The 12,169-nt window shown below is 40.5% G+C and overlaps 1 protein-coding gene across 7 annotated transcripts in view; it reads left to right on the top strand.

The window, feature by feature from the left end:
• Positions 1 to 12,169, top strand: part of FSHR (follicle stimulating hormone receptor) — a 187,661-nt gene that overhangs the window by 111,248 nt on the left and 64,244 nt on the right. For 4 of the 7 annotated variants that reach the window (XM_044925556.2, XM_044925558.2, XM_025260562.3 and 1 more), the window contains 2 exon segments: positions 8,887 to 8,961; positions 11,323 to 11,397. In XM_044925556.2, the coding sequence (XP_044781491.2) occupies positions 8,887 to 8,961; positions 11,323 to 11,397 (150 nt within the window). 7 annotated transcript variants of the gene reach the window in all.

Here is a 12,169-nt window from a genome sequence, read left to right as displayed (position 1 = left end):
GGGACACCAGATGCTTTTTTCCTGTGCTAATACACATTCTGATTTGCAAATACTCCGTTTCCTGCAGGTTTTCAAGAACACAGCTTTATTGTGCAAGACCAAACAGAGAAAATCTTTTATAATCTTTCAAAGATAATTCAGTCATTCAGTAAACACTTGGCTAGAAGCAGAAATACCAAGAAGAAAGGCAATGTCACCATTCTCCAGGAGTTCTTTGTCTGGTGAAGGAGACAAGACAGAATGCAAATCCAGTGCAGTCTCTGAGGGCTATGACAGTGAGCGTGAGGGGTCCCACAGGGGGACTCAGGGGAGAGAAGCAGTCAACATTTGAGGTTATTAAATAGGAAAAAAAAAAGAAATTTGACTCATTGGGTATTAAAAATATTTTAATGTAATTGAATGTCCAGTTATGGAGAGGTAGGTTGGATTTATTAAAAGAAAATACTCTATGGAAGGTCAGAGGAGGAAGGAAAAGACAGGGGAAACCTAAGTGCAGACTATCTCCTATATCAAAAAGAAAGCGAAGACAATGAGTGTTTGATTTCTTATTACACTCTGTTCTCCAATTCATAGATGTTCTTTAAATTTCTTCAGTTTTTCCCTATCCTACAAACCTATAGCAACTTTTTGCCTAGTGAAACCAGCATTTGGAAAAGGAGTGTCGGGTGAAATGGTAGACAAATGAATATTAGTCCAAGACTAAAATTTTATGCTAGATCTAGCTGAATGCTACATGCTCATTCACTCCTAAGTCCATCCTACTGATACCTCACCCCAATACATGTACTTAAATGAATACTAACCCTTTTGTTGGCCAGAGGAATGAAAACCTGGAGAATCTAATTCTCACTCTGAAACTCCAGAGAGAATGTCTTGATAACCTCCAGCACCTCATTCAAGCACATCTCCACTTCCTTCAAAGAAACATAGAATTCTGTGCACAAAAGAGACCTAACATTAGACCAAAGGCTTTAAGAACTCCTATAGTTACACCAGTCATCTCTCCTGTTTTCACCTCTATGGGTGTTTGGTCAATTCAATGACTTCACCTGTGAGCCAGAGAGGACCTGGGAAACTCCACGACGCATAGGGGCATCCAGACGCTATTAGCACAGCAGATCAAATCCATGCATGTGTCCCTTCCACGCTATGTATTAATTGTAGAAAAATTCCTGGGACAAAAATCTAGCTCATAGACAAGCTAGGCTTGATTGTTACAAATCATATGTTGGCTACAGAAGAGGGGTGAAAGACTACAGAAGACAAACTTCATCTCCTTCACAGTTTTGCAGATACTGTTTCTGAACCTAAGGACTATTTTTCTTCCATCTACACATCCTCCCAATAAACATTTATTGAGTACTTATCATGCTTCAACTTAGCACTTGGTGCTAGAGATACAAAGATAAATGGATAAAATACCATCTAGGAACTCAAAGTCAGGTTGGAGAATTAGGCAATGACCACCGCCCCACCACCAAAAAATTAGCAATAACAAAACAAAGTAGCAAGTGCTTTAACTGAGGAAGAACTATTGTGACAATCTAGAGAACAGGAAAACTTCAATAAGAGAGTAAGGGAGGGGGTTTCCAGAAGATAAAAGATTTTTTAAATCAAGAACTTCACTCCTCCTCTATCATGCTTTTCATATCCACCCCTGTGTATGTTGGGGAGAAAGGCCTGGTAGGACGTCACTACCATTCTTCAGAAGAACCCTGCAATCCAAATGTGGTCTCAAGATCAGCAACATACCCATCACCCAAGGTATTAGAAAGGCAGAACCTTGGACCCTCTCAAGATCTTCCCATAGAGAATCTGCATTTTAACAAGATCCCCAGGTGATTTCTATGTGAATCATGAGAACCACTCACTGCCTGGGAAGATGAGAAGAGTCTCAACTCTGGAAACAAGCTTTCCACAGAATCAAGAACCCTTACCCAACGACAGAATTCAGCCTACATTGGATAGTTCCCCAATTTTTTATCATTTGTCATTCTAGAAATTAAAACTGGGAAATATTCTGTCAGTCTATTTTTTAAAAGTAATACATTTCTACATACTAATATAAATAACATGTGTTATGCAAAATAATATTTAAAAAATGTTAGATGGAAGAGTACCAGTTTGGTTTTTTTTTTACGTATTTCCAAAACATTTCAGCATCTTGCTTAATAGAAGAGAGATGAACTCTCACATCTTCTTCTGCATCCACACATCAATGAGCCCCAGACGGATACTGAAGCTGAAGCTCCAATACTTTGGCCACCCGATGAAAAGAGCTGACTCATTGGAAAAGACCCTGATACAGGGCAAGATTGAAGGCAGAAGGAGAAGAGAATGACAGAGGGTGAGATAGTTGGATGGCATCACTAACTTGATGGACACGGGTTTAAGCAAACTCCAGGAGATAGTGAAGGAGAGGGAAGCCTGCTGTGCTGCAGTCCATGGGGTTGCAAAGAGTTGAACATGACTGAGCAACTGAATAACAATAAAATATAAGATGCTTTTGCATATTTTCCACAATATCCCTTGTTACACATTGAACATTTGAAATGTTGACCTCTTGATTAAATCTTATGAAAAATCAAAACTAACTATTCAATATTACCTCTTATATTTTATTCCCACTTCCAGGTTCTGTCTCCAGGTTTCTCTTACTACTATTTTATCTCATTTTTATTTCCTTTTGTGCTCCAAGAACTTTATTTCTCCAATTTGTTGTCCTAGCAGAACAAGGTAAATTGGCCCTTGCTCCTGAAGCAAACCTTCTGTAAGATGGAAAGCACAGGTCTAAACAGGAACTTAATATCATCTGGACCAGTAGTTTTCAATCCTTTATGCACATTGGAACCACCATTGTTTGGAGAATTAAAGAACAAGGGAAAAAAAAATAATGCCAGAGTCTCACCCCAGACTAAATAAATCCAATTCTCAGATATGAACCCAGGCTTTGGAATTTTTTTTTTCTCTTTTATTTTTTATTTATTTATTTATTTATTTATTTTAAATTTTATTTTTAAACTTTACATAATTGTATTAGTTTTGCCAAACATCAAAATGAATCCACCACAGGTATACATGTGTGGAATTTTTTTTAAAAATCCACCAGAAGGTTCTAGAGTGCAGTCAGAGTTGAGAAACTCTGATTCTTTGACCTAGTTCAGCTATTCATTTCATAGATTTCAGTGAAGGGTTGAGGAGCTGCAGGGGAGACAGTCAGGAGGGGAAGGAACCTTATCTATAGTCTCCAGGATTGCACTAGGATTTGATAGAACTTTCAGAACCACTTTCAGACCAGACAACATTTTTCCAATAGCTCTCTCAATTCAGAGTTCTCAAGACATAAACAGAATGGAATTTACTCTCCTTCCTCTGAATAAAAAGTATTGCTATACAACTGTATTAAGGTATGTTTCATATACACTAAAATACATGCATTCACTTTAAACCTAAAGTTCAAAGTTAGATAAACTTATGTTACCACTTCCCCAATCTTGAAAGAGAACATTTCCATCATACCAGAAAGTACCTGCTGCCTCTCCCGTTAGCAAACTCCATCCCAGGCCCCAAGTGACAATTACTCTAATTTTTATCACTGTAGATTCGTTTTTCTTCTTCTAGACCCTCATATAAATAGTCTGCATTCTTTCACTCAGCGTAATTTCTTAAGATTCAACTATGTTGGAACAGCAGTTTGTTCCACTTTATGGATGAATAATATCCCATTGTATGAATATGTTACAGTTTATCCAATTAAGCTGCTATAAGTATCTGTGCACAAGTCTTTGGGAGGGCATGAATTTTCCTTTCCCTTGAGTAAATATATAGGAGTGGAAATATTAGACCCAACATGGCTTGGGAGGCAAGGCATGTAGAAGAAAGTGTTCCAGCCATGCAGTCAGCCAGAGCTGTTCTGCATACAGATAGGGCTGTTTATTAACATGGAGATTAAAATACCAGCTTCACAGGCATGCTAAAGGGATTGAGGAGAATGCATATACAGGGCTGGTAGATAGTAGATACCTAGTCAATGGTAACAGAAATAACTAGAGGCAGAACTGGTTTGAAATGGAGCAAGAGCCCTCAATCTCCCAGTAAGGCATTTTCTCACTACTGTATGCTGCTCACCTCCCCTCAGCCCTCCTCCAGCCAAAGGCTTTCTCTACCACATTTCAAGCCTAACACCCCCTCCTGCCTCTGCAGCTGAAGCCATAAAATATGAACTACCTTCTGAAATAATTAATTTAGAAGTGTTTCTTGGCTTATTTGTCTTAATAATTTTTAGTTCTCTTTGGCAAAAAAAATCCACATAAGAGAATGTGGATAGGATGAATTCAGGACATGAATTCAGGAAAGGAAAAATATCTATCTTCTAGGCAGTATTAGGCTGAGATACTACAAGGGGATGGCATGTGAACCTGTAAATACAATAGCTTTTGGATGATGCGGGCTCATTTGCATTTAAACCCTCTCTGTCATCCAGTGCTTCCCTCCATGCATATTTTCTACCTGTGCAGCTCTTTCACTTGACTCCTTAAAGTCTTCAAAAAATGTCCCCTTTTTTGAAGTCTCCCATTCCTTTCCTGTGGGCTTCCCTCATAGCTCAGCTGGTAAAGAATCCGCCTACCATACAGGAGACACCAGTTCGAGTCCTGGGTAAGGAAGATCCCTTGGAGAAGGGATAGGCTACCACTCCAGTATTCTTGGGCTTCCCTGGTGGCTCAGCTGGTATAGAATCCATCTGCAATGTGGGAGACCCTGGGTTCAATCCTTGGGTTGGGAAGATCCCCTAGAGAAGGGAATGGCTACCCACTCCAGTATTCTGGCCTGGAGAATTCCATGGACTGTATAGTCCATGGGGTTGCAAAGAGTCAGACACAAGTGAGCGACTTTCAATTCACTCACTCCTTTCCTACTCCTCTCATTCCTATACCACCCAGCACTCTTCCCACTGGAAGGGCAGAGAAGCAAATAAACACCCAATGGCCAGCACATCCTCTTAAAACATGCATGCACACACCACCCTTATTTATGTTCAACTGTGAAAAGTATGAAGGCAGTTAAATTTACCAAATGAATCATGAAGGAAGCTACAATAGTATTAGAGGTGCCCTTCTCTCAAAAACATAGAAGACTCTACACATAGACATCACCAGATGGTCAATACTGAAATTAGATTGATTATGTTCTTTGCAGCCCAAAATGGAGAAGCTCTATACAGTCAGCAAAAACACCACCAGGAACTGACTGAGGCTCAGATCATGAACTCCTTTTTGCCAAATTCAGACTTAAATTGTAGAAAGTAAGGAAAACCACTAAACCATTCAGGTATGACCTAAATCAAATCCCTTACAATTACATGGTAGAAGTGACAAATAGATTCAAGGGATTAGATCTGATAGACAGAGTGCCTGAAGAATTATGAAAGGAGGTTCATGACATTGTACAGAAGGCAGGGATCAAGACCATTCCCAAGAGAAAGAAGTGCAAAAGGGCAAAATGGTTGTCTGAGGAGGCCTTACAAATAGCTGTTGAAAGAAGAGATGCTAAAGGCAAAGGAGAAAAGGAAAGATATACCCATTTCAACACAGCGTTCCAAAGAATAGCAAGGAGAGATAAAGGCTTCTTCTGTGATCAATACAAAGAAATAGAGGAAAGCAATAGAATGGGAAAGACTAGAGATCTCTTCAAGAAAATTAGAGATACCAAGGGAACATTTCATGCAAAGATGGGCACAATAAAGAACAGAAATGGACCTAACAGAAGCAGAAGATATAAAGAAGAGGTGGGAAGAATATACAGAAGAACTATACAAAAAAGATCTTCATGACCCAGATAACCATGATGGCGTGATCACTCACCTAGAACCAGACATCCTGGAATGCAAACTCAAGTGGGCCTTAGGAACCATCACTCTGAACAAAGCTAGTGGAAGTGATAGAATTCCAGTTGAGCTATTTCAAATCCTAAAAGATGATGCTGTGAAAGTGCTGCACTCAATATGCCAGCAAATTTGGAAAACTCAGCAGTGGCCACAGGACTGGAAAAGGTCAGTTTTCATTCCAATCCCAAAGAAAGGCAATGCCAAGGAATGCTCAAACTACTGCACAATTGCACTCATCTCACACGCTAGCAAAATAATGCTCAAAATTCTCCAAACCAGCCTTCAACAGCATGTGAACCATGAACTTTCAGATGTTCAAGCTGGATTTAGAAAAGGCAGGGGAACCAGAGATTAAATTGCCAACATCCACTGGGTTAACAAAAAAGCAAGAGAATACCAGAAAAACATCTACTGCTTTATTGATTATGCCAAAGCCTTTTACTGTGTAGATCACAACAAACTCTGGAAAATTCTTCAAGAGATGGGAATACCAGACCCCCTGACATGCCTCCCAAGAAATCTGTATGTAGGTCAAGAAGCAATAGTTAGAACTGAACATGGAACAACAGACTGGTTCCAAACAGGGAAAGGAGTACATCAAGGCTGTATATTATCATCCTGCTTATTTAACTTATATGCAGAGTACATCATGTGAAATGCCAAGTGGATGAAGCACAAGCTGGAATCAAGACTGCAGGGAGAAATATCAATAACCTCAGATATGCAGATGATAACACTCTTTTGGCAAAAAGCGAAGAAGAACTAAAGAGCCTCATGATTTAAGTGAAAGAGGAGAATGGAAAAGCTGGATTAAAACTTAACATTCAAAAAATGAAGATCATGGCATCCAGTCCCATCACTTCATGGCAAATAGATGGGGAAACAATGGAAACAGTGACAGACTATATTTTCTTGTGCTCCAAAATCACTGCAGACAGCGACTGCAGCCATGAAATTAAAAGATACTTGCCAGTCCAGGTTCAATGCACGATACTGGATGCTTGGGGCTGGTGCACTGGGACGACCCAGAGTGGTATGGGAAGGGAGGAGGGAGGAGGGTTCAGGATGGGGAACACATGTATACCTGTAGGAGATTCATTTTGATATATGGCAAAACCAATACATTATTATAAAGTTAAATAAAATTAAATTTAAAAAATATATATATATAAATAAAAATCTTTAGGACAAGAAATTAAAATAGAACTCACAAAGTCCCCTCAATAAAGTGTATTAATTTTACTACAAAAAAAAAAAAAGACACTTGCTTCTTGGAAGAAAGCTATGACCAACCTAAACAGCATATTAAAAACCAGAGACATTACTCTGCCAACAAAGGTCTGTCTAGTCAAAGCTATGGTCTTTCCAGTAGTCATGTATGGATGTGAGAGTTGAACTATAAAGAAAGCTGAGCGCTGAAGAATTGATGCTTTTGAACTATGGTGTTGAAGAAAACTTTTGAGAGTCCCTTGGACTGCAAGGAGATCAAACTAGTCCATCCTAAGGGAAATCAGTCCTGAATGTTCATTGGAAGGACTGATGCTGAGGCTGAAACTCCAGTACTTTGGCCTCCTGATGCAAAGAACTGACTCCTTGGAAAAGACCCTAATGCTAGGAAAGATTGAAGACAGGAGGAGAAGGGGACAACAGTGGATGAGATGGTTGGATGGCATCACCAACTCGATGGACATGAGTTTGAGCAAGTTCTGGGAGTTGGTGATGGACACGGAAGTCTGGCATGCTGCAGTCCATGGGGTCTCAAACACTCGGACACGACTGAGTGCCTGAACTGAACTTCTCTCACAAAATGTCTCCTTGCTAATGGGGGAGTGAGAAAAAGGATCCGGCCACCACTGAACTGACAGCTCCCCACCCACCCCCTGCTCCCCCTCCATGTTGCCAGCCCCTGTGCTCACAGTCATACTTCCCCTCCCCCGACAGGCCTTTTCCCTGTCCTGCTCTCCAGGCCTTTCCCTTGATCAAGAGTGTTTCTAGAGCTTCTCAGCAAAATCTCAGGCCAGCAGACAGTGCCTTGCCTGAGCCAATTTGAATGCACACTGCCTATGAGATTTTCTGAAACTCTCTCAGCTGCCACATTAAAACTACATGAGAGTCTTCCTCAGGAGGCCTAGTAATAGCATGTTTCATCTTTGAGCCACTTTATAAACATTAACTGATTAAGTCGCCCTTCTCGCCCTTCTCTCCTCATAAGCTCTGGGCTTCTGCAGAGTGGACTTCATCGTCCACTCCCTTCCAATTACTCCAGGAGCAAACAGGCTGGGACCTGAAGGATCCTTCCTGGGTATTTTTGGCCAAGCAACAGTAATGTTAAAGGTCTTGCAGTAACAAACTCTACCTGGGTAACAGCATGGATGTGTATTTAAAAGAGACTGAGTTGAGGTTCTCATTTTCCAAAGCAGCATAGCAGAGAGAACTTGCCTCCATGGTCTAGGGCGGGATCACCAAACTATCGCCCATAACACCAAATCCAGCTTGCCATCTGTTTTTATGGATAAAGTTTTACTGGAACACAGGCATGCTCATTCATTTACATGATATCTATGCCTACTTTTATGCAACAACATCAACTGAGTAGTTGCAACAGAGACCAAATGATTCATAAAGCCAAAAAATAAAAATTTTACTACATGGTCCTCTAGAAGAAGTTTGCTGATCCTGGTCTATTTAAAGTTTTTTTTCACCCTGTATATTCCCTAAATACTTTTAATCAAGTCTCTTTCCCTCTCTGGGCCTCTGTGGCTACACCTATAGACTGAATAATTTCTGACCAGACTCACTGCCTTGGGTTCATTCTCTCATTGTTCTATAAGTCTTAGCATCTTATGTTAGCTTCGCCTCATCATTACAGCTGACTTCTTTGTGAGCAGGAGTAGAGTTCTGTGTGTCTCATGAATCACTACAGGCACAAGGCTCCAGGCTGAGCCCTAAATCCATTATGGACTGTAGCTGAACTTACTTGAATTATATTTCTTTCTTTGCAGAGAGATCTCACAGAATGATGTCTTGGAAGTGATAGAGGCAAACGTGTTCTCCAACCTGCCCAAACTACATGAAATGTAAGCAAGACTCTATGGGGGTTTGCTCATGCCTGCTTTTGGTAGTAGCCTTAAAGTTCACTTATATTCCTGGGAGGCCCTGGCTCTGCTCTGTCCTCAGACTCCTAGAATTTCATTTTAGGCTGTCAAAGTCAGTCCAATAGGTGCTGCCATGTATCTCTGCCTGGTGACTCAGGTACCAGTTCAGAGCTTAGTCTTATTCTGCTTCTTCCTTCTCAGGGTTTTTTTGCATAGTAAACTCAAGAACCTAGCTCTGTGACTGCACGTATTAATACTTCCAGCTCATCCTCTCATTCAAATTTGTTCCACAGTCAAAGCCCAAAATTCCTCATGATGTAGTTGAAGATGGGCAGTTTTAGTTTGACTGCTAGCCTATGCCACATACTCACCATGGAACCTTGGTCAAGATGCAAAATCATGCTAAGACTTAGCTTTCTTTCTGTAAAGTGGGAATAATAAAATTGCATGCCTCATAGGATCACTGTGATGAACAAATGAGATGATAAATGTTATGTAGATCTAACACATAAACTGGCATACAGTAAGTTATCATAACAATCCTTGGCTTCTTTACTACTCCAACCAAATGTATTTTCTCTTGTTGACATTCTAGTTTTATATACATGCCAGTACTCACACAGATACACCTCTGTTGCATACCAGTCTAAAGTTACTATAAATTATCAAAGCCAGATGAGACTTTGGAGACAGGTCCAAATTTTTCCAAAGTGTATTCTGTGTATCATTAAACAGAAAATTATCATTACAAAAAAGGAAAAAGATTCTATGGTCAAATAAGTTAGACAGACTCACCTACTGTAGGAAAACTCAGAATCTGTAATATGCAAATATACACTTGGAATCTCCAAGAAGGATATTGTATTAAGAGTTTCTCAACTAGTGTCATTGGAAAGGTTCCTCTGTGGAGCACTGATGAATATCTTACAAAATTCTCAGAGAACACAGTTAGGAAAGCCACTGAACCACTTTCCTAATTTTACAGATGAGGAATGAAAGACAGAGAGAAGTTGTGAAGCTTGTCTAGTCACCCAGCCAAATCCACAGCAGGATAAGGACTTGAACATAAATCTCTTGACTCTTTTGTATCTTTTTAAAAACTCCTTAGCGTTTGCCAAGTATATATACACATATGCATAATTCATATACGCATACATACATATATATGAATTTGTTTAGGAATGACAGTCTGTCCATTATGACAGACTCTGCCCTCCCTTTCCTTTTCTACCTCCCACTCTCATTCTTCTTCACTGTCATTAAGCCTCTGCAACTGATGCCGTCCCTCTCTCTCTGCTTGGCCTCTCCTTACCCTAGCTGGGAAAAGAGATCTGACCAGGGTCTCAGAACCCACAGAGAGTATCAGAGAAGTGAACCAAAGGGCAGCCAGCCCTCTGGGCAAGGTCAAGTAGATGTCCTTCTGTGCAGCTCAACGGGCAGTGGAGCTAATGGGATGGCTCTTTCATCTCTCCCCCACATGGAGAGGTGCTCACCTCCATGTAACACTGCCTGTATTTAAAATGATTAATTACCTGGTACTTGGATCTGCGTAGCTACAGGTTACTGCAACATTAAAGCTAATGAAATAGGGAGGAAGTAATTAACACAGAGCATCTCTGCAAATATACATTGATCCAGCCAGATGAGGAAAGGGCAGCCTCTCTGTCGGAATCCAAATGTGAACATGCCCACCTCCAGACTATTGATCAGGACGTGGCGCAGGTCAGCCCAGGGCAGAAGCCATCACTTTCCACGAGCTGTGAGAGAGCAGCCTCCATTGCAGTATGAGGGACTCACTGGCACTTTGCCAGCTGCTGTCTGCCGGGACTGTGAAAACTAGCTGCTGTGAAAGCCAGAGATGTTCACTGCTTATCCCCTAATCTTCATTTTCCTTTGACCTTTCACTTTACTTTTCTCCAATCTCCTTTGACTCTTCACCCTCTTTGTTGCTGTCCATCCCCTTCCCTCCTCTCCCAATCAGAAAAAAAAACACTCATTTCCCCCGTTAGCCTCATCCCTGCCTTCCTCAGACCCTGGGAGATCCTTATTGGTTAAACACTCAACTGAGTTCAGGGTGAAATGACTCACCCAGCTGTGCTTTGTTTGTCTCTGATGAATAGATTCCAGGAAGACTTCAGTGATGAGAGTTATATAAGACAGGGTTAATATTTTGTTAGCACAGTTTAGTATAGTAAAAGACACCACATGCATGCCCAATCTTTGTGGAAATGATGGATGGACACAGGGTGAATAACTGATTAACATACTCTTTGCATAATAATGAAAAATACCATAGCACTCCTTACCAGTAAGGTCATGTGCACGTTCTTTTCTCTTTCACAGTAGAATTGAAAAGGCCAACAACCTGCTATACATCGACCCTGATGCCTTCCAGAACCTTCCTAACCTCCGATATCTGTAAGAACTTCTGTATTCTGGTGCCCCTTCTATCATCAAATTGTGTACTCGTATTTTAGCAAAATATCCATTTGCAACTCTGGGGAGCAACGGCTTGTAATCAAAGATGTGGGGCAGAAGAGGAAGTGAGGAGACACTTGCTGGTGGGTTTTAGTTTAGCTTAATGAGTAAATTCCACTGACATAATTGCATTTGATTTTCATTTACAAAAGCAGACATCATAAGGAATGCCATTTGCATTAATGGGATTGTCACACAGACCTCTTGCAGAACTCAGTCATAATTTAGTGTTAATGAGATACAGCCAAAATTTCTGCTAGCATTTAGCTTGTGACCTTGACCTCAAAGGCATCGTCTCTCCTGTTCTGCGTGTAAGCATTTTTTCCTTTGATAGATTACAATGTTTTATATTAAAGTTTTGGTTAATAATAGACATGGTATTTTTATCAGCAGAGAGATTCTTGGTGTTTGAGCTCCATCCCTTGGGCCTGACTCAATCTGCAAAAACATTGCTTCTTCCACTCAGCTTTCAAATTAGCTAAGGGCTTAACAGAACCCTGAGTGCTACAATGGGACCGTACAAAATAACAGATAAGAACTCGACCTATAGAGTCACACTTTCCAGAACCATTTATTAACTACTGATCACAGGCATGAATGTAACCTCTCAAAGCTTGTTTCCTTGGAAATAATAATGGATGTGTGTCTGTTATCTATTAATTTAATAAGAATGCATACTTACTTACCTCCAAAAGACAGTTTTTAAGCAAAA

Source organism: Bubalus bubalis, chromosome 12 (genome assembly GCF_019923935.1).
Source record: "Bubalus bubalis isolate 160015118507 breed Murrah chromosome 12, NDDB_SH_1, whole genome shotgun sequence".
Classification (NCBI taxonomy): domain Eukaryota; kingdom Metazoa; phylum Chordata; class Mammalia; order Artiodactyla; family Bovidae; genus Bubalus; species Bubalus bubalis.
Note: the sequence above shows the minus strand (reverse complement) of the source record. Positions and strands in the feature narration are given on the sequence as shown.